Source organism: Cajanus cajan, chromosome 11 (assembly GCF_000230855.2).
Source record: "Cajanus cajan strain Asha chromosome 11, NIPB_CcT2T_4, whole genome shotgun sequence".
NCBI lineage: Eukaryota > Viridiplantae > Streptophyta > Magnoliopsida > Fabales > Fabaceae > Cajanus > Cajanus cajan.
Window position 1 is genome coordinate 25,073,600 of NC_138527.1, and position 25,600 is coordinate 25,099,199.

A 25,600-nucleotide genomic window follows, 5' to 3' on the forward strand; every position below is an offset into this window, starting at 1 on the left:
GGTCTTTATTTTTGTTTAAGACTACTTTAATCTCAACTAACTATTCTATGCATATCTCACTTGAAAGTATAACTTCTATTATTTCTATATTTTAGCTTATTTTTAAATAAAATTAACAAAGATACAATTATTTTACTAATAATTAATAAATATTTAACCTATAGAAAAAAGTTAAAATACTTAATGGGGAAAATAAATAGTTGTGACACCTACTTAATGCCTAACATGAACCGAATTATATTTTCCTTTTGGTATATTGTTATTATTGAAGGAAGGAGGAGAAAATGAGTAAGAATGACGAGAGAGTGCGAAAGGGGGTTTATTGCCAAATGAAGAAGGCTCACGAGACACGCATGGGGTCACCCACATGCTATCCCTCCTTCTTCTCTCTCCGCTGGTGACTCATGTCCTTCGCCGGAAACTCTATCTGTCACTTCTACGCCGCCGGCGAACACCCTTCTCGAAATCTCACCCAACGTTTGCAACCCAATTTCCCTTTCTCCTTTCTCTTCTCAATTCCCCATCTGGGTATCCCTGTTTCCCTCAAAGTTCTCTTCTTTTTCGTGATTCAGTGATACCCTTTGCTTAGAACAATGAGAACAGGGAAAGGGAACCAGGAAGAGGATGAGTACGAGGAAGAAGACTTCGGTTCTTCCAAAAAACAAGGCACTTCCTCTGCCTCTAACACCAACAAAGGTACTCCCTTACTTTTTTTATTTTTTTTTCATGGGAAACATGTTTGTGTAATTGTGTCTCATTCCTACGTTATTGTTAGATCCAATTACGGGGTGTTTTTTTGTATTGTTCGTGGTTGTGTGAGTCCTTCCTGGTTTTCTTTTCCTTTTAATGTTATGGATTGTGTTAAATCTGCTGATGTTTGCGTCCTTTAGAAAAACGATATTTTGGGTGCTATCTTGAATTTGGTGAATTTAGTTGATAGGGGGAACTTTTGTTTTGCGTATGAAATACGGGGTTGGATTCATTTGCGATCTAAAGTTCATGTTTTGATGAATTTGGAGTTATTATATTTGGTGCTGGTTGTTATAGCAGATGGAAAAGCTATTGACAAAGCTAGTGCGATAAGATCGAAACATTCTGTGACTGAGCAGCGGAGAAGGAGCAAGATAAATGAAAGGTATGTCATATGTGCAACTCTCATTGATAAGACTAGTGCTGTAGTGCATTGAGTGTTTTAGTGTAAGTTGCTTGAAATTAAACTGAATAATCAAGTTGTAGCTTATTATTGGTACTGGATGGTTTGAAATTGAAATAAATTGTTGATTCTCTTAAGGGAAATATTTTTTAATTTTTTATGTGATGGATGGTGAGCGTAAAGGTGGATATATTTGTCAGCAGTTTTACGTTGCTGTGGATCTTGTCACTTCATTGCTTCAGTTTACTTTATCTTTTTTTACTCGTCAAGCTGCAGAATAGGTTGTAAGCATTTAAGGAGTGTGCTTAGGTGTTTCTTAACATTTGGAAGTATTATATGTTGTAGAGGCTACTTAAATGTGTTGTAAAGAGTGATAAAATCTTGAAAGTCAATTGCTTGGAAGGCTCTTCTATTATTTTTAATCATCAAAACCTTTTGATATTGAAGTCTGAAGTATTATATGTTGTACTACATGATATGTTTATAATGGATTTATGAGGTATATATATATATTTTAATTAATATAGAGAACTTGAAGTTTTAGTGCATTCAGCCTGAGTTTTTATAATGTGTCATTAAGCTGGATATTGATGATTGGTAACCCTTTCCTCCAGATTCCAGATATTGAGGGATCTCATACCTCACAGTGATCAAAAGAGGGACACAGCATCATTTTTATTAGAGGTACATTTGTAATGTTAAAAATAATCACAATCTTGTTGAGAATATATCTAATAACTTATCAATCTATCATGTTTCTTTGCAGGTGATCGAGTATGTTCAGTACTTACAGGAGAAGGTCCAAAAGTATGAAGGTTCTTATCAAGGTTGGGGTCAAGAGCCCTCAAAGTTGATGCCATGGGTAAGAAAACCATAATGTTTTAGGATCTTGTGCTTTAACTATATGCAAATCCCTCGTTGTTTATTGTTAGTTAGACAAAAACAAAATGCAAATTTGATGTGAGCAGTGAGCACCTAGATTAAATGAAAAACAACAGAATAGGGAGTATATTTAGTAAAATAGAAAAGGAAAAATAAAAAGCATTGTCTTTATTTTTAATTACTTGTTAATTATATCTGTCTAAACTGCAGTTTGGATTCCTCTTTTTCATATACTATTAGCCAAATTGATCACAACTTTTTGATTTATTACTTTTGTTGTAGTATTTTATCATTAAAGATTTCACTTTTGTCATCGAGTTTGTTTAAATATGTTGCTTTTGGTTAAACTCATCAACTTAAGTACTTAACTGATAATATAGAGTATTATGTATGATGATGGATCCTGTTCACTGGTTAAAATTTTGTTCTCTTAGCTTTTACTCACTGTAATAATACAGAGAAACAGTCATTGGCGTGTTCAAAGCTTTGCCGGTCAACCTACAGGTATAAAGAATGGTTTGGGTCCGGTATCACCTTTTCCTGGAAAGTTTGATGAAAGCAGTGTTAATCTCTCTCCAACTATGCTTAGTGGCACCCAAACTACTATAGATGCTGATCAGAGCAGGGATATTGTCAGCAAGACAGCAGAGAGGCAACCTGATTTAGCGAGCAAGGGAATACCTCTGCCCGTTGCTATGCCTATGCATGCAAACATGTCTGTTCCTGTCAGAAGTGATGGTGTACTTGCACATCCTCTTCAGGGAACTGTTTCTGATGCACAATCAACTGAATGCCCAACAACTAGTGAACCACAGAACCAGCAGGATGAACTCACGGTTGAAGGAGGGACAATTAGCATCTCTAGTGCATACTCCCAAGGGTGGGTAATTGCTTAAAATTTACTATTGTTATTGTTGTTTTTATGATTATTATTATTTTTATAAGATTGTATGGTTTTGTTTTGTTGATATAGATGTTCCATGCACTCTTTATTTTATATTTGTTATTATGGTTTTAAAATGTCTAATCATGCCCATTGTTTTCTTTTGAATTTGTCTGTTTTTAATTTGCTAATCATTGTTTGAGTTATAATTTAATGCATGTACATATTACATTTTCACAAAGATCTCAATTATGTTATGATGTTTGACAATTGCAAGGCTACGCGTATGTTGATTTTATATGCCCTGTTTGTAACATTTCATTCTCTTGTATATGATCAAGGAGAAGAGAAAACGATTTGGAGTTTTTCTCATGATGGTTTTGGGGAGTAAGAGATTACCAAATAGACGGGTCTTTGCTTTTATTAAAAAAATAGAAAAGGTAAAAAGGGAACATTCCAGAACCACTAGTAACTCCTGAGGAACTAGCTAAATTGCATCTGTTCCCCTTTTTTGTTACCTAATGGGTATTGAATTTAGTTGCTTGGTCACTGCTTTGTGTAGGTTTCACATCACTAATTTATAGCGTGCAACTATGCATCAATAAAATGTTGGACAGCTAGGGATCACATATACTCTTTTTCCCCCTTGTCTTAAAATCATGAAATGTTGAGATTCTGAAACCATCAATTATTCTGGTTATAAAAACAAAAATAAATTGGCAATTGCATAAATTGATGGCCATTGTCGTGATGTTGTTTCTAGTGTTGTGAAGATTTCTAATGGTCTTGAGTACATGAGTATAAGCTTTAGTTATTGATTCTAAAGTTATATTACTCCTGTTGAGTTACAGTAGTACCATTATGGATATCTGTCATCTTTAATAACAAGTATGAAATCATTTGAACAGGTTGTTGAATAATTTAACTCAGGCGCTACAAAGTGCTGGTTTAGATTTGTCACAGGCTAGCATCTCAGTTCAGATTAATCTTGGGAAACGAGCAAACAAAGGATTGAACTGTGGGACCTCTTCTCCCAAGGTATATAATGACATGTTGTCTTCATTAATGCTTGTGACTTTTTATTGCAAGATGTCTTAAGAGTTTGATACACTCTGTTACGAATAAATGTTGTAGAAAGGAATTTCTAAATTTGTCCCAGACATTTTCACAAAAAATATGGAAAAAAAATTGTCATACAAAATATTTTAGATGAACTTATGGGACTGATTTGACAAGCGTTTTAATGAAGTCTGGTTTATATATTCTAGAATTTCAACCATTAGCATAACTGGTTATGATTTTAGTGTCATTAATTGATAATCAAAGTTAGTTCTAAGACTTATAAAATTATAGTTTGAAGATCCGGTATTGGAAAAATAATTATGTCAGATATGTGTCAAGGTTGGTTCTAGTGTTGAGTGTTCTACTATAGACAGAAATAATGTGAGTCTTGCGCCTCAAGGGTATTGGTCAAAATTGCTTCTGAATTTTAATCTTTTCCACGATAACGGTCATATAGCATAATCTTTAGAAGCCATTGTAATCCTATAAACTAAAGTTATAACTCATATAAAGTCAGCCATGGAGAGAAGCATTCTTTTATCCAGATTGTGGTCCCATTTTGCTGTGCTAAGAATGTAAAAGAGAAGCATAATTCTAAGAGTGATAACTATTTGATTTAAATAACTACTCAATATTAATATTTGAAATTAAAATAAGTGGGTTCTTTTATGATATGCTTCTCAATGATTTATTCGGTGAAAGTTCGATTAAGTGACATCCTCCAAAATCCAAAATTTCAAGTACCTGGTGTATTCTGATCCTCTTCTATTTGTGTTATGCAGAATCATGACAACCCTTCTTCAAACAATCAAACACTTGCACATTTTAGAGATACAGGTAGTGGAGAAGACTCGGATCAAGCACAAAAACGAATGAAAACATATAAATGATATATGTGGTCTTTTCATGAGCATCCACTTGCATCCAGATTTCTCACGTGTTAGTGGCTCAGAACATCCCTTGTGGTTACTGTACATCCTTCCCCATTTGTTTGACTTTTAATGGTTATTTTAAAACTACAAAAAACTTGAACATGATCATTTGTGGAGATATTGAGGCTTCTCTGTAGTGGGCATTCCATCTATTTCGCTTGTATGATACATATTATAATCATAATTATTCAGTATCATTGAGCTTTTGTTTGGCAATTTATGATACATATATTTGATTAATTTTAATGCATTTGGAGTGTTTTAAAATAAAATATGATTTATTTTCTAAATGCTTTTTGTAAGAAGTTACACTTCCTAGCTTATACAAAACTAGGATAGACATCTTAGCGTACCCTGCCTAACTCGCTAGTCTATTGAGTCGAATGGTAGGCTAGGATGGGTTAGCTAGTTGACTTGCCTAATTTTTTTTTATTATTTATTTTTAATATTTAGTTTAAATAAGTCATATCAACAACATTACTATTTTTCTTTCATTTTTTTTATATTAATTTTCATTCCCTTGAAAAAATTTCTTGAGGGCATGGGATCTTGTGCTGACATGGTTATCTTTCCCATGATCCCCTGAAGTGGGCCATGCTTTCTCAACCATATTTGAGCTAGTGAATGCGACATCATTGTAATCTTACATGTGATGAAAAAAAAAAGGATGAACTATGAAGTGAGGCTATTCCATGAAATAATCTTCTTACACCATCATGATCTTGTTCACATGATTAGGACGTTTCTTGGGGGAAGCTTTTGCAACTTGGATAGTGGTTGCAATCAAGATTATCAGTCTCGAGAGTTTACATAATCTCGTGGAGGTTTTGTAAATTTGTATCGTAAACTTGAATTGTAAATTCGTAAGAGTTTACTTAATATAAAAAATATGTTAAAATATTTATAAATAACATAATAATTAACATTTTAACTTTATATTAAAGTAAAATAGTAAATTGTAATAATAAAGTAACAAATTTTAGTGATATATACATAATTTTACACAAGACACAACTTACAAGTTCTTAAAAATAAAGTGATAGTAAATAAAAAACTAAAAAAAAGAGACTAATATCTTCAAATCAAATTTAAAAAATATTAACTATTACATGTATAATATATTTCTGGACTAGATTAAAAAAATGGGATACGAGAGAAAATAAACAGAATAAGGAAGGGAAAAGGAAAAAAAAGAACTTTCACTATAAATAATGAACAACCCTAGTGCAAAGAGAACGTAGAGGAGAGAACCTAAACGAACAACTTGGAGGAGAAAACCCGAATGCATAGCACGAAGGAGAAAATTAGCATGCATGGCATAAAGGAGAGAATCAAAACGCATGGTGATGCAGAGGAGAGAACCAAAACACATGATAGAGAGGGAGAACGAGAGTTGCACGACACAGAGAGTAGGAAAAATACATTGTTTTGGGAAAATTCTAAGTGAAACGTGCATTTTGGAAGGGTATTGTGAGTGAAGTTTGTAATCTCGCAATATCGAAGTAAACTCGTGAGATTACTTGAGATTGCTCAAGATTACTCAAAAACAAGATTACTAAAGAGTTATACAGGTATAACCAACCAATCTCGTAATCTCGTATGAGTTTGTGAGTTATCACTCGAAATTGATAATCATGGTCGCAATAGAGGAGCTTCATCGGTAGAAGTCACACCATCCTGAAGATGAAAGGGTCTTTATGGCTAAACGTTAGTGCTTGAACAAATAAATAGTCAATAATGTGGCCATCATGAGTAGTAACAGAAACAGTGGCAGGTAATTGATGACATGTTGTGACTATGATGGTGATGTTGAAGTAACTTTCTTGTTTTTTTTTTATAGAGAACTCCAAAATGATGTGGTTAAGCCTTTATGCGACGAGATCAAACTTTTTTTTTCTACATGTACAACAACGACAATGAACATCAAACCTAATTTTTCACAGATCGATTTTAGTAGTTTGATCAAGCTCCTTTTGTTGAAGGAAATAAGAATCATCAATGACAATTTACACAATAATAGTTTTTCTAATTCTCTATGTACACAAGGGAAGAAAAATAAATATTTGAATATAAGGAATTTGGTGATTTGTGTTTCTATTTATTTTTTGCATACATACCATATCTATTTATAGACAATCCTATCATTAGGTGAAGAGGTATAATTTTAAAGGGACATTTCATGACTTTTGGTGAAGTGTCATGTCTTGTCTTTTGCTAAGGAGTAAACCACTAAAATTAATTTAGTATTAAAGGATTGAGATAGTATCTACAATGTTTATAGAATTTATAGAATTGAACTTTTTTATCGCCTTTGCAATCTCTCAACAGTATAAAAAAAAAAAAAAAAAAAAAAAAAAAAAAAAAAAAAAAACTCTCGGAGGAAAATTACATCTCATGAATAGACACAATTTTACAAAATTATATAACCATCCATTAATTTTAAAAATTTTCTCACAAAAATATGCAGAGTCTATCTGGTGCAAGGAGATAGATATCCTTTTATAAGTTTAGGTGTGGGTGAGTCATCTATGTTATAACAAAGTAATTTATAGGTATATAAATGAATGAGAGTAATATAGATACATATAAAGAATATATCAGGTGTGCTAAATTTTATGATTTCTCAAATGAATCAATAATTTTGTTATCTTACTGAATACTTGTCATTTTATTTTAGAAGAACTATACTCCTTATAAAAAGGAAATGAAGGTGTTATAGTTGGTGCGGCTCGCTTACCAACAGATTGAACTCTTGTTCATATACAGTTTTGTACTAGTATAGGCATAAAGTGCGAAATGCATGATCCCAGAAGTCATTTTGGCTTTTGAACGAGGGTTCCAACTAATCAACGTAATTAAAATATTATTTCTTAAAAAAAAAATACAACAAACAGTTATATCATAATGTTAAATAGTCTTCATACCAAAGTGATTATATTTAATTACACATCTATGATTACATATTTTGCAATCAATTTAACCTTACTCACATCTTAGCACGGTTATAGCAACTCACTCACCCCAGGTGGAGAAAAAAAAGAAAAAAAGAAAAAAGAAAACGATTCAATAATGAAAATCCAAATGCAAACATATTAACACAGTCTGTATTTTCGTTATGTTAATGAATCTTCTTCCACTCTGGTTCAATTCCATCACGAAATGGAGCATAATATGTTCAGCTTGTGATGTAACATTATGGTCCATCAAGTGGTGACAAGCACTCTTGTGGGTTTGTGTAGAAATAGTCCTCTTCTTTGGGGTTTCCAGGTACCACTGATCTTGTAGTTGGGTTCCCTACTCGATCTGCATGAGCCACCTTCACTGAAATGGTGAACTGGTTCCAACTTATGGTCCCATTTTTGTACTGATCTATGAGTTCAACCAGAAGTTCTCTGTTTAAAATAATTGTCTTCTTGAATCCCAAGTACCTAAAAGCATAATAAAATTAGGATATGGTAGGACAATTTTTTTCGTAAACACTTTTAGTTATAATATAATAGAGAAAAATAAAATATATTTTTTGATAAATTAAAAATTAGTTTTTAAAGAAGTTAGCGTATGTTTGGATTTGTATCTAAGTGACCAATATATTCGTATTTGACATGAAGTATTGAATCTATTCGATGAAATTTCTACGTCAAAATCAACTTAGATGTGATTTGAAATTTTTTTTTGACACAAATCCAAACATACACTTAATATAAAAGAATTTCTACAAATAATTTAATACATTGGTAAAATTTAACTTTTTAGATAAACTTATTTTATTCTTTTTGTTTATTTAATTTTTCTCTTTTAGAAATGCTTACAAAGAAATTTACTTAAATACACTCTTAATCTTTACGTGATCAAAGAACATGCCAACCATTTTCATGACATTATAAGGTTAATGCAACAAAAAAAATAATTATGCACCTTCTATGGCCCTCAATCAGTTTTGCCATGTTCCCTTTGTATGAGGGAACGAATATGTCACTTTCTATTGACACATAATAATCCAATGCTGCCATTTGGTTTGAATGGTTCCGTAAAGGATCAAGCTCTGAGGGTTCCAATAATGTCTCCTTCTTAACCTATTGAAGTAGTTAACATATATAAGCCAATGTTCATTTGTTTAAATTGCCAAAAATTGTTAATTGGAGTGTTGTCTTTAGTTACCAACCAGATTTGGGAAGGCTTCTTTGAGACTTGCCATTCTTTTCTCTGATTTGTATATTTCCCCAGCTGCAATATAAACTTGAATATTATGATCAATGTCCAATGCACGCAGTGTTAGAGCAGTTTCCTCAGGAGTCAGAGGGCATAGACCATCTTTTCTTTTCTTCTCAGAATCTATCTCTTTCTCTTTCCACCATGGATAAGCATATCTAAACACATTTCAAGGGCATACAATGATTTTGGTGTACTATACTTGCTTTACACCACTGCCTTTTCTTTTTTGTTTGATAAATAAATGGCATTTATTATAAAACATACAAGTTGAACCACCAATTTTTTCCACATGTGACAAGGGGTGGTAGGGAGAAAGTGAAATTAATTTCTCGATATGTTGAAACTAATTTGGGCATAAGTTAATTTATAAAAATTCTGTCATTAATTTCTCCAAAAATTTATTTTTAATTTATGCATAAGAAGTTTATTTTATTTTTTCTTCTTTTATATATAAGTTTTTACAGACATGTCTCAAGTTCAATAAGATTGTGGTGGATTTAGTATACCATAAATGGTTGATTGTGTGCAAGGGTACAAGTGGTGTGCAAATATCAAACACAGGAACTAGAATTGATTTTCCCACGTTGAAGAGTGGATGATGTTGTTTACCTCATTTTTGTTAACTCATCAATCTCTTCATTGTTGCATCCTTCATTGCAACCAGTGAAAGCTATCATGTCCATTTCATATCTAAGATGAAGTGACAAGAAAGGCCCTCTCTCATTGAGAATCTTCACAATCTTCTTAGCCAATTGCTCAATTGGAGAAACAAATCTCAAAGCATGGTAGTTCACTCGGCACCTAAGTTTCTGAACTTCCTCAGGAATCCCATTATTTGCAAGTCTTGCATCAGATTTAGTGAAGTGTACTAGCCCATATGTTTTCATCCGGGGAAGAATCTGTTTTCATAAGTATGAAAATTGAAGTCAATTTTTATATCATTTGACACGGTATGAACATTAATTAATATTGTACCTATATGCTAGAAAGTTACGTACCACATCATAATAATATGTCATATTAGACCAACTAATGGGTGGCATGGAATAGAGGGACTCTGTTTCCACCTTATGCTTTTGTTGGGGAGGAAGCTCTTTCAATATCCGAACCTCATCTCTCAAAGAATTGATGAAATAATCCACATCAAATATATCTTGGAATTGGCTGCCATATACAGTTTTTAATGGGTCATTTAATTTTGTTTTCTTCTTCTATGATACCAAATCATCCACTAGAGTCAGTCTAGTAGTAAAAGTTAAAGTTATCTGTACAAGACCCTATGTTTAAACTTGTTTGTTAACATTGTAATTCTTATTCTTATGAATTAAAAATACATTATCAAATTATGACTTTTTGAAGAACTTAGCCTAACTGACCATCTCATTAGACCAAGTCATGTTGAACACCTCTATAACTAGCTGACTAGCTTGTTCAACAAGTCGTTCCTAATGTGCCCATACTTAAAAATTTTGGTAAAGAAAAATAGTTAAAGGGAGAACAAACTTGTTCAACTCACCTTCGATCATTCCAAAAAGAGGTATTATCCAGCTCAGGAACTATTAGTGTAACATTTAAATATCTTGCAATGCTAACCATATCACATATCTGCCACGCACCAACCAAATTGAGAAGTTAATAACTATAATTTGGAGTGCAACTAATCATGGAAAGTGAGAAATTGCACGCATCACTAATGCAAGGAAAGTATTGGATCAATGTCAAAAGCTTACTCCAGCTCGCATTTGATTCAATCCTCCATTGGAAGAAACCATTAGATACCCATTATTATTCTCGTAAATCCCTGCATGGAAACATAAAATTTCATGTTGCTATTCCATTTTGGTTGCTTTTTAAGGACAATTAGGAATTGGAATCCGTGGATCTTAGCCAGACATGTGAACCTTGATGTGTGCAAATTCATGTGATGTTGATGCGTATGATAGGGAAAGTGCACAATGATTGAGTGCTAGTTTTGTGCTTGCGTGCAATTACAAGACAATCTTTTAATGTGATTGATTTTCAGTTATGAGACATATTTGTTTAAGGAAATTTATGATTTTATTCCTGGACCATGATAGACAGATGAGGACAAATTCCTTTTTTGGTGGTTTATGCGTTATGGGTACAAGGATAACATAACAGAAAGTAAAATTAATATCTCTAATTTATAGTCTTTTACTATATATATATGAGATTCTTTTCGATTAAGAATAAAAAGATGAGTTACTTTGTTATGTGATATTATCTGTTCTGAGTTTTTAGCAAAGTTCAGAATCACGGAATGCATCATCTAATGTGTCCGCAACCAAATTAGGGAGCGATTGTGGATACTATGGGGACTACAAGGCAAAATTAACAGTCTTTCACTGCAACTTAAAACCTTATATCTTAATTAATAATATATATATATATATATATATATATATATATATATATATATATATGTAATCTAGTTACTTTAATAATAAATCTATCAAAACTTCTTATTTTATTCAATAACTCATCCTTTACATCAAACTTGAATGAATTGATTGTTTAATTAAAAGTTCTTAATATATTGATTAATTTTGTAAAGTTTAAAAAAAATTAAAAATTATTAATACCTCATTTCATTAATTTAAATTGACAAATAATCATACAAAAAATTTATATGTGGATTTTTATTAATGTAATCGAGTATCAAATAATTTTAAAAGTTTGTAAACTTAATCTATACATTTAGAACTTTTAATTCAATATTACACACACACACACATATATATATAGAGGAGGGTTATAATTACACCTTCAAGAGTAAGTCTACATAAATTTACTCTACTTAATAATTTATATTTTACATCAAATTTTAATGATTCAATAATTGAATTAAAAGTTCTTAATATATAGTTTACATTTTTTTTTTAATTTAAAAATTATTTGATACTCTATTTCATTAATTCAAATCAACATATAAAATACTTTTACGATTATTCATCAATTTGAATAATGAAATAAAGAATCACACATTTTTTTGACATTAAGTGTAAGTCTAAAAACTTACATCAAATCTTATATTTTCAATAATTTTTTGTATAATGCAAATTTAACTTATCAAACTATTAAATATATGATATTATATAGAAGTTCATGTATATCAAATTTCATATGATTTAAACTATTCTAGATGTTATCTAGAAATACATATCTACACATATTTTAAATATCATATTATATGTTAAAATAAAATAATTCAATAAATTATTAAATAATTTTGTAATCATGTAAAACTTGATATACATAATTTAACAGTAAGATTAACTAAATTTGTATTATACGATAAATTATTAAAAATGTAAGATTTAATATAAATTTTTAAACTTATCCATGACGTGAACACACACTTTCTATTTAATCTCACTTCTTCCACCCAATCCTACCCAAAATAAAGTTGGTCTTTATATAGTTAGACTTAAATAAGATTTTAATCCTTATAATATATTATTTTTTGGTCCAGTTCTCTAATGTGATATCCAGTCCCTTCACTTTATTGTTTTAAGTTTTATAAAATTGTAAATATTTACTTAATTTTTTCTTAAATCAAAAGATCTTTTTTAGTCTCGATTACTTGAGCAATATTAGACCTGTTTTCTAATCTCTGATATTCACTCTATCACCTAACAAGAAATCTTGATGTCATGAACTAAAACAAAATAAGATAACAGGAACAAAAACAATAAATAAATAAATAAATAATCATGTATCACATAGACCAAGAGAATTATTTAGACTTTTATAACTTCTGTTTTTTTTTTCTTCTTAAAAAGCCATCCTTAATTTGTAGCAACCTTATTATAAGTCTTCTTAATTTCTCCAACCAATGCTCCTAAATATGTAACATTTCCAGAAAGATTAAGATACGTACTTTGAGGTGGTAGAGATGTCTTGATGAACATGGCATGTGTTACCTTGTCACCAAGGCCTTTGAATTGCACCACTATGGTCCAAAGCATCATCAAAAGCACTGCTCGAAGTGTCCAAAGCCTTAACTGGGATGATCTCTTACGATCAAACATGACAAATCTGAGTTTGTCACCCTTGATCTCATCATTCAACAATCCTTTGAATTTCTCATTCTTGACCCCTCCAATGAACAAACCCTTCAGAGTCTCAGCTTCCATTAGTTCTACATTTCTCATCTTACCATATGGCCTCCCCTTTCTACTCTCCTCTAGCTTTGAATCCTCAAAAACAACCTTGTTGTAGACCATTTTGATTATACAGATGTCACTAGTTTTTTTTTAGATTACAAGTATGCTCCACTAGAAACAATACAAACTTAACTAGCTAGTTACTACAACCTTGTTGTAGAGCATTTTGATTATACATATATAACTAGTTTTTATTTTTTATTATTTTTTTTATGAATCACATGTATCTTTTATCAGAAGACAATACAGATGTAACAAATGAGATACTCTTTTATGCATAATATGCAATGTGATCATAACCAAAAGTAAATAGAAAAGAAAGAAACTTCTCTTTTTGTATACTACAAGGTTAGGAATTGGATATGAAGCAGAAATAAAATGAAGAGAAACTTCTTGAGAGGGGGAAAGAAAAAAAGATAAAAAGAGATATAAAAGCAGAAGAGTTATGTTGGTGTTGAACAATAGGAATCCCCAAGATGAAAAGGGTCAGAGGTATTGATTTCTTAGGATGAAAAGTTGGAGAAGGCAAGGCATAGGATTAAGGCTATTTAAAGCAGAGATTTGGAAAGCAATATTGGGTACACATGGTAAATTATGTTGGTAACTTCAATTTTTCTTTCATTGTCTATGTTGTTGTGAAATGTATATAGTGGAAAAAATATTCGACCCCTCTCTAGTAAGTAAAAAAATAATAGTGTAATCTTTCTTGATTTGAATCATATTAATTACCTTACAAATTTAACCAATATCAAATTAAGGAAGTATTCCCACTTTCCTGTAATTTACACTTCTTTTTCTTTTTACAACAGAGGATCGAAATTTAAATAAAAAAAAAAGAACAAAAAGACTGTATAACATTATTACCTTTTTTTCTATATATAGAATACAACATTCTTACCTAGTTTAATTGTCTTTGGTCATGTCATTATTATCATAATTACAAAAAAGTTATTATAAATCATCATATAAGATGAGTGAACTTTTTATACAATAATATGAGAGAAACTGAAGTAGGATGCTTCTGATTGCAGAATAATATTTTTGCGTTCATGTACAAGGGGATATAAGCTACAATAACTACCCTAGGCTTTAGTTATTTATGGAGGATTTTAAGGAGAGTGTATGCTTAAATATATGTTTTATTATAAGACAAAATCAAATTGAATCGTATTGAATAAAAACTAAAAACTAAACAAAAAAAAAGTCAAATCGAAAAAAGATTAAATGAAGATAATGTTGGGGAAAAAAATGAAGTTAAAATATTTGTACTGAGTCAAGTCTTCAATTTTTGTTAAACTAAATTAATTCTGACTAAGATCGACTCAAATGGGTAATTTGAGAAAGCTTAAAAATTCTTTTAAGATTAAAGGAAAATGGTTTTTGATGAAAAACTTACCGTAAGGATTGAGAATCGATTACTTTGTCCTATAATTAATTCAATTTAAAATAATCTTATATATATATATATATATATTTATAATTATGTTAGTCAAAATTCTCTATATAATTGTTAGATTTTTATCCATTTTTTTAATATAGAATCAAAACATATCATAATCTATTAACTATCTATTTTAGTGAATATTTTTAGATTTATCTGACAACTTACTATTAAATTATTATTGAATTAAACGTAAATATTTAATCTAACAAATTTTATGTTTGAGATGTTTGGTCTTCAGATTTTAAAAGAAAAATATTATATATATATATATATATTATATTTTTTTGGTTAAGTAAGGCAAAAGATACAGCTAACTTATCAAATAAGTAAACGAATCTGTATAGAAAGAGGAAAATTTTGGTAAATATGGAGCTCTTTATTTGGTAAATATGAACCTCTTCTCGCTAAAGACTACCTCGTTTGGCTAAATCTGAATCCAAGACCGAATAATTTGGTAAATATGCCTAAAAACAGAATATTCCAATGCCCCACAGTTTGAGAGACAAAACTTAATAATTTTTTTATAATAATATAATTGACTAATAAATTTGAATCATAATATTAACTTCCCTAAAAGTTATATATGCTTAAAAAAAACTATATATATTAAATTCATTACATTATAATAGAATTAGAATCAAAATATGTATATATCAAACTATATATTTGTGATAATTTCAAGCGTGTGATTTAGTAGTAGGGTTTAATCCACGCTTAAGCAAGGTCAAGGGTTTGAATCCTGCCTTGTATATGTAGTCGTGTTAAATTTTGAGACCAGCTATTACATCCTTTAAAGTGCCTCCAACGTAAAACAAAAAAAAATTATATATTCATAATAATTAATTCTTATATATTAAACGCAAATTTAAAATACTTTTTAGATATTTTTCTTTAGTGAGAGAGTTTGTAAAAAACATTTAATTTCTTATCTAATTCAATTTTTATTTATTAAAATTATTATTAAATTAAATATTAATATTTTAAAATAAATTATCAATAAATAAAAACCATAAATTTAAAATATAATTTATATATTTAAAAATATTTATGGATATTAATTTTAAATAAAATTTATATATTTAAATATAATATTTATTTATATATATATATAATTTATTATAAATTTTAATTATATATAATAAATATGTTTATACATTGCATAAGCTAAAATACTAGTTATTTTAAAAGCTTAAATATATGTTTTTAATTTTCTAAACTTATGATAAATTTAGTTTTAGTACTTCAAATTTAAAACTATTGATTTTAATTCCTATAATTTTAAAAATCTTGTTTTAGTCTCTCATATTACCAATCACATATCTAAAAGTGACAGATTGAGAGTTATGCAATATCAACTGAAATTGAATGTTGAAAACACAAAAAAAAAAAAAAAAAAAAAAAAAAAAAAAAAAAAAAGCAATAACAACAACACAGTTACTTATTACAAATTTGAAAGAGAAAAAAAAGGCTATAAATTCATTACATCAAATTTAAAAATAATAATACAATTATTAAGAGTTAAAATAAGAAATACTAACCATAAATATTAATATTCTCTTTGTTACCAAATACATAATAGAAGATCAAAAAGTGCTAATTTCTGGGTAACTCTAGCAGTACATGCACTTTCAGCTTTCACTCGAGAGCTTCAATTTCTGGCTTCAAAATGAACCAGCTTCGATACAGAAGTAATGAACTACATAGTCAGTTAGTTCCATTCCACAAGACCAAAAGCGGGCACAGGGAGGAAGATTCTGCAGAATGCATAATAAAGGAATCTGCTTTTGGAGAGCAAATTTAAAATTTCAAATCATATTTTCATTTCCCCGTTGTTAAATTTCCCAAAGTCATCAGATGATAAGCTGCTCACATCTTGCAAGTCTTATTATTACTATCTCCAAACCAAAATTTTCCAACTTGGCATTGCCTTTCTTCCGTATAATGTGCAGCAAATCCAACTATATAACAAGGAGAAGCCACGGACATTATAACAAGAATCAATAAACAATGATGAAATTTAAAACGTGGAAATATTTACTTTGAAAGAACGATAGAGCTCAGTGATATACCTACATAGATAATAGATGCTCAAATTTATCTGCATCTCTGGAGCCCAGGTAGGAAAATAGAAAATTTTCCTTGACCCAAATGAAAGTCTTGCACTGGTATAATGAAAACATTCCAACTGCTGACCTAATAAATTTATTCATTCATTTAAAATTCCAAAAGCTTTCATGAGGAAAGCATACTCATAAGCTGTTTCGTCACATTGAGCATAGCGACCGCCTTCGCCAAAATGCCCTCCTATCATACTTGTTTTCATGATGATAGCATGACAACAATGAGGGCAGGTACTATCTCGTACTTTAGCAACCCACTTAGCACCTTCCCAAACTCCAACCCTAAGAACCAAAGTCAAATGTTTACATAAATATTATTTAAGTGATTAGATGTTGCTAAATGCATAATTAGGATGTCAAATATATATATATATATATATATATATATATATATATACATATAATAACTTTTAATTTATTGGTTAAATTGTTGAAATTTAATATAAACTATCAGTTATTGAGAAAAGTAATTCTATTGAGAGTTATTGTTGAAATAAGCGGATCACTACCTTTATATATGCATGTGCACGCACATCTAATAGATGATAAGCAAGAGTAAGATTACCTTGAATCATTAACTGCTGCCGTAACCAAAACGGAAGGAAAGCAACTGCCTCGAGGAATGTTGTCATACGGAGAATAACTAAAAATAGAATCAAAATTTGACTGTATTTGAGGATTTCCAAATTCTTCATAATCCAAAATTGTGAGAGGCAGACTGGGATCCAACAATGTGTTGCATACATCAAGAAATGGTACCTCCAGAGGGGGGAAATTTAAAAATTAAAAATAAGATATTGTGAAAAAAGTGAGAAAGATAGATAATATTCCCTCTCATCTCAACTGTGAATAAAAAATTAGGGAAATTATTTAATTAAAAGTAAACATCACACTTTTTAGTTTTAGATTGATGCATTAAAAGCAAAGCAGAGATTATAAGCACAAATATACATGATAGATTTACATGACAGCCAAAGGCAAATAACATTTTACTTTATCAACATCTAAATACAAGTTTCACACAGAAAGGGAGAGAGAGACAGATATGGTAAGTAGTTTCAAGGAGCTATATAACATATTTCAGAGAAACATTTGAAGGTAATTTTTCTCCAAGTCTCAAAGTTCTGCCTTTCTAGTTTCTACTAACCTTGTACAGAATAAGAATCTAATATACTATCTCTTTCGTTAAAGCCTTAAAGGTTTGAAAGTGACAATTGTACAGTCTCAAGAATTCTGACAAAAACATTGCAATAAACAAATTTAAGCCAAACAGTACAAACATGGTGCTAATTGAAGACCTTAAATTTTAAATATCAAAAGTATTTTCTCACTGCACACCATCTCCTAAAAGAAGAAAAGCTATTCTTCATATCAATGTCATAATCACAATTATATAAAACCTACTTTTAATATGGCAGCACGAAACTGTTGTGGGTACATATTCATAGCTGCACCAACAATAAGGCAGCCTGCGCTCCATCCAATAGCACCAAGCATATCACTCTGAACATAACCCTCATTAACCAGGTAATTGCCACAGTATACAAAGTCCAATATTGAATTGTGTTTGTTTAATCCACTCCCAGATTTATGCCATGAAGGACCACCACCACCACCACCCCTGGAGTAATACAGGTTTCCATGTACTTAAATTTAAAAACATATAGAAAATAATAAAACCATCCCATTCATCATGGTCAACAGGGGCCAGGGCCATAACATGCAAAACTTGAATGCGTATCATAAAACTTGTATGCAAGACAGAACTGAAGATATAAATGTCAAGTAACCAACCTTACATCAGCAAATGCCACTACCCAACCACGGTCCAGTAAACTCAGGCGATCTGAACACCAGCTTTTATCCAGATCTTCTCCATACGCTCCATAACCTACTAAGAGTCCTGGAGATTGACCCTTCTTCCACGATTCTCTAGAGTACACAATGGTTAGTGGAACCATTATACCGTCATAGGAAATAACTTCCTCCCTCTGACAACAGTATACTTGAGAAAAGTCCTTCCATCTTTGTGAATTAAAATTCGCAGCACACTCTTTCTTATCACTACATGCCTCTAGAATATTACTCTTATCATAATTTAGCTCAAAAGTTGGGATGCATGACCGACCAACAGATTCACAGTTCACTTCCTCTTGATGCACAATTGAATATGTATGTCTTGACATGTTATAGTCAACAATTAAATCCGGCATCTGTTCACTCCCCAAAACCCACAAAAGGGAAGTAGTTTAATAAAGAAGTTTCAAAGGTAAAGCAGATATTATACTTCAACAATATCATAAACATTAAATAATAACATTCAAGGTACCAATGCACTTTTAATGAATTTTAATTGCTATTAGTAATTATGTATGCTCATTGAGTAGATTTGAGATGTTGCAATATACAACAATTGATTCAATTAATGAGGCCATAAACTACAATATCAGAAGCCGAACTATAGTCACAAAACAGGATGTATAGATGTGGAATTGACATGTGAAAATTACAACCAAATCTTTCTTTCCAATTCTGTACATAATTTAATGAAGCAACATATGACAAACTAATGAAATTACTATTACATTATACAGATTACAGTGAAAAAGTATGGAAGGGCAGGTATTCAACAATGCAATTGCAATAAGTTCCTCCACTTTCTTGCTGTCCTTGCAAATAAGTTTCAGCATCCGAGAGAAGTCTTGTTCTTTAATATATTAACATTAACATATCACTAAAGGAGAAACTAATTTGCATATAGAATACTGCAAGGAAACTTAGTTATATGATCTTCATTTTTATGTTTAAATTCACGTGATGGAAACTGAATCATGTTATCACATCCCATACTACATGTTTATTGAAAAAGACCAAGGGTAAAGGTAAAAAACTTTAACACCAACAGAGAAAAAAAAAAAAAAAATATATATATATATATATATAAAATAAATTCTTCATAAAAATAAATAAAAAGAAATTTAAAAAGTCAAAGAAAACTTTCCTCTTTTTCTGCAAATGTTGAGGGACAACAATTTTAAAAGTGATTTGGCATAATATTAGCAATTGGAAGAACAGTCACATAATACATTTACACATTACAAAGCAGGCTAAACTAAGTATTACATTGAAAAAGGAACTTTGTATATAATTCAAAATCAAAATCTCACATCATATCTCTAAAATGGAGCATAGTGAATTATGCAAAGTAAAGTAATAAACAGACATCCAAATATATATATTGATAAAGTTTAGAAGAATCACAAATGTGAATACTGATATGTATTCAACGCCATCCTCAGAACACCCACAAAGTTCAATATTAATAGACTATTAATTATAAAATATCTACAAGAACTTTCATATTAATGATAAGATGAATTTCAAAAAATCATCACTGACTCTACAAATGTGCATTGCTTTCCTAGTTATTAGTATTCATACCACAGGCAATGAAAGCACCACACGGTAAACCATATTGAAGAAGTCGTGATTTGAACCAGGACTGACACTGCATGTATTTGATGGCAGAGGAAAGTACCATGGTTTCAGGTCTTGAATGTATACTTGATGCTACAAAGCAATTCAAGGTCAAATATATGTTAATGCACGTAGTCTATTAATGAAGCTTTATACTGAAAATAACCACCAATACATTCTAGAGGTCATTGCAAACTACCAGCTGCAGGAAATATCTAAATAGTTCATAACCTCTGCAAAAAGATCACAACCAACAAAGTTCATCAACTACTGTGGAGTTGAACATTCATATTCATATAATGTTATGGTCTCTTCTGGAAATGGGAAAATAAGAGGCACTGAAACCCACTATTGACATGTTCATGGTGCAGTAGTGTATCTGTCATTGCAACAAAATACAATTTAAGATCTAATGACTCGACTTGTAAGACAAGTATAGGCACACCAAAACAGCAATGTAGATTTTGTTTATATGGCCATTTCAATTATACTCTTCTAAACATATATATATATATATATATATATATATATATATATATATTCATCAAATTACAACATCCCATTAGTATTGGTTGAACATCCACTGGAAGAAGTGTCTGTGGACAAAGGAATTAGGAAAGGAAATGCAGTGACAAACTTTTGTTATCATATTGGAGTGTCATTTGTATTTTCAGTAGTTCACAAATCACGGGTCATATTCATCAGGATCCAATGGTTTAGAGGCCGCTGATGCAAACTAGAAGAAAATATGATGACATAACTCATAAGCCTTTTTCAATTCAGTGGTAAACAACAAATTTTAATAAAATAGCAATACGTATACCTTGAAATCAATTTGCATTGGAAAGTTCAATGAGCATAGCAGAGGAAGACCTTTCTTAGTGAAGAAAAGAACCAGATATCCATTAAAAATGTCCATATCACATAGGCTCATATCTATATCAGGAAGGATGATATTCTGAGTGCAATATAAGCATAACAAAGAAGAGTTAGCGAAGAAATAGCATTCACACATGCAAACTCAGATAATCAATAACTCAAAATCAAGATGTATGAAACTAATCACAAAACCTGCAATTTAGCTGACTCTATATCTTCAACTCGACATCTGACCAGATAATAACCTTGACCAGACCATTGGGCATCAGGAATAGGAGCATTTGTAAGAATATAAAATAAACCAGAGTGATGTTCCACAAAGTACTGTACACCAGAAGTACGATTACATATTTTTTGTAAACCATTTGATGGATTGACTGAATCTATAACATAAACCTGTGACCAGCATCAAGTTCAACATATCACTAGAAAAGAATAAACTCATTATGTATTCATAAAATAAGAAAAATAATTTCCTTCCTCAGATGAAGTTCTTGAGTTTGAATTCACAGTTATGAATTTTCCGTCTTTTGTGCTAGTTATGTCCACACAAAAACTGGAATCATTTTCAGTAAATACTGGGAGATCATCCACATGATTATATCCAAGTTTTCTGCAGAGAACCCTGCCATAATATCGTATGACAGTTAGGATAGCATCTTAAACTAAAACCCATTGCTTTTTCCAACCCCAAAAAACTGACAAAAAGGATATCCAGTTATAAGATTTTGCCTGTAAGGTCTCTGATTTTCATCTGATAGAGTATAAAACAGAGAACTTGCATCTTGAGCCCAAGCCAAGCTAACAGCACCATCAACTTCCGATTTAGGGTCTATTAATCCACTTCTTAGGTCTTTTACCTGGAGCATGAATCGTTCTCCACCAGAAATATCAAGTGTGTACGCAAGGTAGTTGTGGTCAGGGGAAACTCTGCATGTTCCAACATTGACATACCCTGTAATATTGACTATATTGTCAGTAATCACTAATAGGAGAGAAAAAGTGAATTTCAAGCAGAATTTAAACAATCAGAGTAGAAACTATCCCACAAAGGCTGGCTGGAGATCCAAATTGCAGACCTTTAAAATCTAAGAGAAACAAGACTAATAACTAATGTCAATTCCATTATGTTTGGGTTAATTATGATACATTTCCACAACAATGCAGTAAACTGGTACTTAACAAATTCCATTAAAATATGACAGAGTAAAGATGCCATGTTTCTGTCAGATATGCATCTTTTAATATCAGCTCCCATTAACATTTGAAAAATCAGAAGTTTAGACTCCAGAGCCTTCTCTCCCCCACTATTATCATCAATTTTGAAAAAGGAATGGAAACACAAAATGAAAATGGTGAAGCTAGAAGAAAGAAACATACCATATTTCTCTGCAAGTTCATTCCAGTCAAGTAAAATTTCCTCCCTTTTTGATCTTCTCATTCCACAGTGGAGAAAGAAATTATTCAGCCAACCAGTTCTCTCCGTTTCGAGCCTCCTACACAAAATAGGATATTCCATTCCCTCTGGAATATACTGATAATACAGCCTGATGAAGAAAAGGTGAAAACGCAATCAACTAAACACAAAAAAGCCTAACGTGAAGAGAAATAAATACTACATTTCTACAATCAGTTTCTCATTTTCCACCAACCACAGTTCTATATTTGCATTTATAGTAGTTCTTACTCCGCTTAATAACTTATGTTCTACATCAAATTTTAACGATTAAACCTTTCAATTTAAAGTTCTTAATGCATAGATCAAATCTGCAAATTTTTAGAAAATTTGAAAATCATTTGATACTTCATTTCATTAATTCAAATTGACGAATAATCATAAAATCATTTTATACATTGATTCGAATTAATGAAACGAAGTATCAAATAATTTTTAAATTTTATAAAAATTTGCTGATTTGATTTATGCATTAAGAACTTTAAATTATACGGTTGGATCGTTGAAATTTGATGTAGAACATGAGTTATTGAGCACAGTAAGTCTAGGTAAACTTACTCCTAGAGTAAAAGGATTCCTCCTCTCTCTCTCTCTCTCTCTCTCTCTCTCTCTCTCTCTCTCTCTCTCTCTCTCTCTCTCTCTCTCTCTCTCTCTCTCTATATATATATATATATATATATATATATATATATATATATTTTATATCCATCTTATCACTTTACTCGCCCAATTTTTTTGAGTTTTGGACTAATACCACAATGTCTTCCAAATCCAAGTATCAAACTAGGTGTTTACTCATCAATTTACCATACAAAACACTTTGTAATTAGTAACTTAATGGACTAAAATGACATTGCCATAATTCCATAGAATAAATTAGCCTATCTCAGAAATTTCGAAATTGATAGAATAACACGATGCATTGCTCTTCATTTTTCACATGGAGAATTTACAAAAGCAAAAATGTGGAACCAACCAGGGTCCCCAACGCTCAGGGGGAGTGGAAACGGTGGGAGGCAATCGTGGTTTCATCTCGGAAGACAACACGGAACGGAGTTTGAGTGTGTCAGCCATGAAAGCATCGGCGTAGTCGTTTTCGCGGTTGAGATGCTCCAACAGGTGCGGGTCGTCGGTGTTGGACATCCACCGATACGGGTCCTGCCACGTCTTCCCGTGAACCGACACCGTGAATGGCACCTTCTTCGGAGACGGCGGCGGCGGCGGAGGGCGGGTCCGCCTCCGGCAGGCGGAGGAAAAGGAGGAAGAGAGTGTGAATACGATAGAGCGGCGGCATGAGGCGGTGGCGGTGGCGGTGGAGTGAGCAAGTGCGCGGAATGCCATGGGGAAAGTTCTCAAGTTCAAATTGGGTTATTCATTTATTTGTATCTGTCATCGTCGCATTAGGGAACAGGGTTCATTTCTTGTCAAGACAAAATAGAGTAATGTAAAGTATTTTTTCATATAAAAATTATATTAAAGTTTAAAAAGTTAATAAATAAATATTTTTTTTCATAAAAATTATATTTTAATTTTATGATAAATATTTTATATTATGATATAAAATTATATTTAATTATTGATTCTTAAAAAAATAAGAATTTATTTTAAAAATAAAACATAGAGTGATAAATTAAAAGAAAAATAAAGTTAATAAAAATTTCTAGAAATATTATCTTAAAAAATAGTTAAAAATAATATTGTTTAATTACACACGTGAATGGTGTAAACAAAAACAAGAAAATGACAATTTAAGATGATACATTATTATAGTGCATACATTTTCTAAATTTTTTTAACCTTTCAACTAATATACACAATTACTCTATTATTGTAAAGTTAATTACACACTTTTATTTCATCATTTTTTTTATTTTTTATTTTTTACTTTTTAAAAATAATAGATGTGTGAAGTGTCTATTTTTTCTATTTTATATAGAGATAAATACTATCTATAATTTATTTAAAAATAATATTAAATTCAATTTAAAAATTAAAAAGATATTTTTTATTAGTAAATTGAAATAATATATTATTAAGATAAAAAGTTATTAAAAAAATTGTAAAATACTCCAATTAAAAAAAATAACTAAAAGCAAGAAAGCCCATAATAATCAATATGCAAGGCTTTCCAAAGGTCCAAAAAACAATCCAACACTTATCAACAATCGATCAACACCAATTCTTCTCTTAAACTTTACATGTATCCACATTTCATAATAATTACATTTTTTCTTCGAGCATAACCCAAAATCCAAAAACCTTAACAAGACAATAACATCAAAATAAAACTCGATATCAAGTCATTAAATTGGCTCTAAATGGATTCAAAATATACAACAACAAAAAAAAATAAGGATCAAACCTTTTTTACCTTAAATTTGCTTCCTAGAAGCTAAAATTAAAAGGAGAAAGAAAGTTACCCCAAATCTCCTACTTTATGTTTCTTCAACTTCAATCTCTATAGATCTTTGCTCTAATGATATTTCCTTAGTTATAAGAAGCTTCAATCCCAAGTTAGATAAATTTCGGACTTATAGCACGATTATGAGTCAAGATGAAGTTTTAGATTCTTAAAGTCTTTCTCTCTAATTTATCTCTTAACTTTTATTAAACTAAAACTTAGGTTTCAATTTTCATTTTCCTATTTATACCTTAGCTTACTCAAGACTAACTTTATTCTATAATTGACTCATCATTATCCCCTCCCCTCAACAAGCAATGTAAACATACCAAACATACATATAGGAAAAACAAGGTTTTACAATTCTTCCCGATAACAAAAAATTTTGTCTCCAAAAATTTATTTACTTGTGAAGAGGTTTGTGTATTAATCTATGATCTTATCCTCTAGCTCCCACATGGTCTCACCCATGATATCATCCCATATCACATTTACCAAACTAATGGATTTTG

The 25,600-nt window shown here is 30.8% G+C and overlaps 3 protein-coding genes across 5 annotated transcripts; 1 reads left to right on the forward strand and 2 right to left on the reverse strand.

Annotated features, from left to right (window-relative positions):
• The first annotated feature begins 257 nt into the window (after positions 1–257).
• BIM2 (BES1-interacting Myc-like protein 2) lies at positions 258–5,128 on the forward strand. Of its 3 annotated transcripts, none has more exons than XM_020358081.3 (8): positions 258–477; positions 573–696; positions 1,048–1,135; positions 1,768–1,837; positions 1,920–2,015; positions 2,494–2,915; positions 3,827–3,956; positions 4,763–5,128. In XM_020358081.3, exons 2-8 carry the CDS (start codon positions 594–596, stop codon positions 4,868–4,870), a joined length of 1,017 nt encoding a protein of 338 aa, XP_020213670.1. In that variant the 5' UTR covers positions 258–477; positions 573–593; the 3' UTR covers positions 4,871–5,128. The 3 variants fall into 3 exon arrangements, with proteins under 3 accessions (XP_020213670.1, XP_020213669.1, XP_029126685.1); XM_029270852.2 differs by having other exon boundaries at positions 260–477; positions 1,051–1,135; XM_020358080.3 differs by having other exon boundaries at positions 259–696.
• Positions 5,129–7,955: 2,827 nt separating this feature from the next.
• On the reverse strand, positions 7,956–14,589 carry LOC109797751 (rhamnogalacturonan I rhamnosyltransferase 1). The gene is made up of 8 exons (XM_020357877.2): positions 13,026–14,589; positions 10,855–10,925; positions 10,641–10,729; positions 10,123–10,288; positions 9,734–10,023; positions 9,075–9,279; positions 8,828–8,985; positions 7,956–8,340 (listed from the first exon to the last, which is right to left on the reverse strand). Exons 1-8 carry the CDS (start codon positions 13,369–13,371, stop codon positions 8,106–8,108), a joined length of 1,560 nt encoding a protein of 519 aa, XP_020213466.1. The 5' UTR covers positions 13,372–14,589; the 3' UTR covers positions 7,956–8,105.
• A 1,534-nt stretch (positions 14,590–16,123) lies between these two features.
• Positions 16,124–24,098, reverse strand: LOC109796611 (Prolyl oligopeptidase family protein). Its single transcript, XM_083066428.1, is given in 11 exon segments — positions 16,124–16,713; positions 16,825–17,157; positions 17,441–17,634; positions 18,280–18,496; positions 18,670–19,088; positions 20,317–20,445; positions 21,176–21,310; positions 21,424–21,856; positions 21,964–22,186; positions 22,612–22,778; positions 23,664–24,098. Coding segments are annotated over 10 exon segments (2,478 nt in total). The 5' UTR covers positions 24,029–24,098; the 3' UTR covers positions 16,124–16,713; positions 16,825–16,961.
• Positions 24,099–25,600: the final 1,502 nt, after the last annotated feature.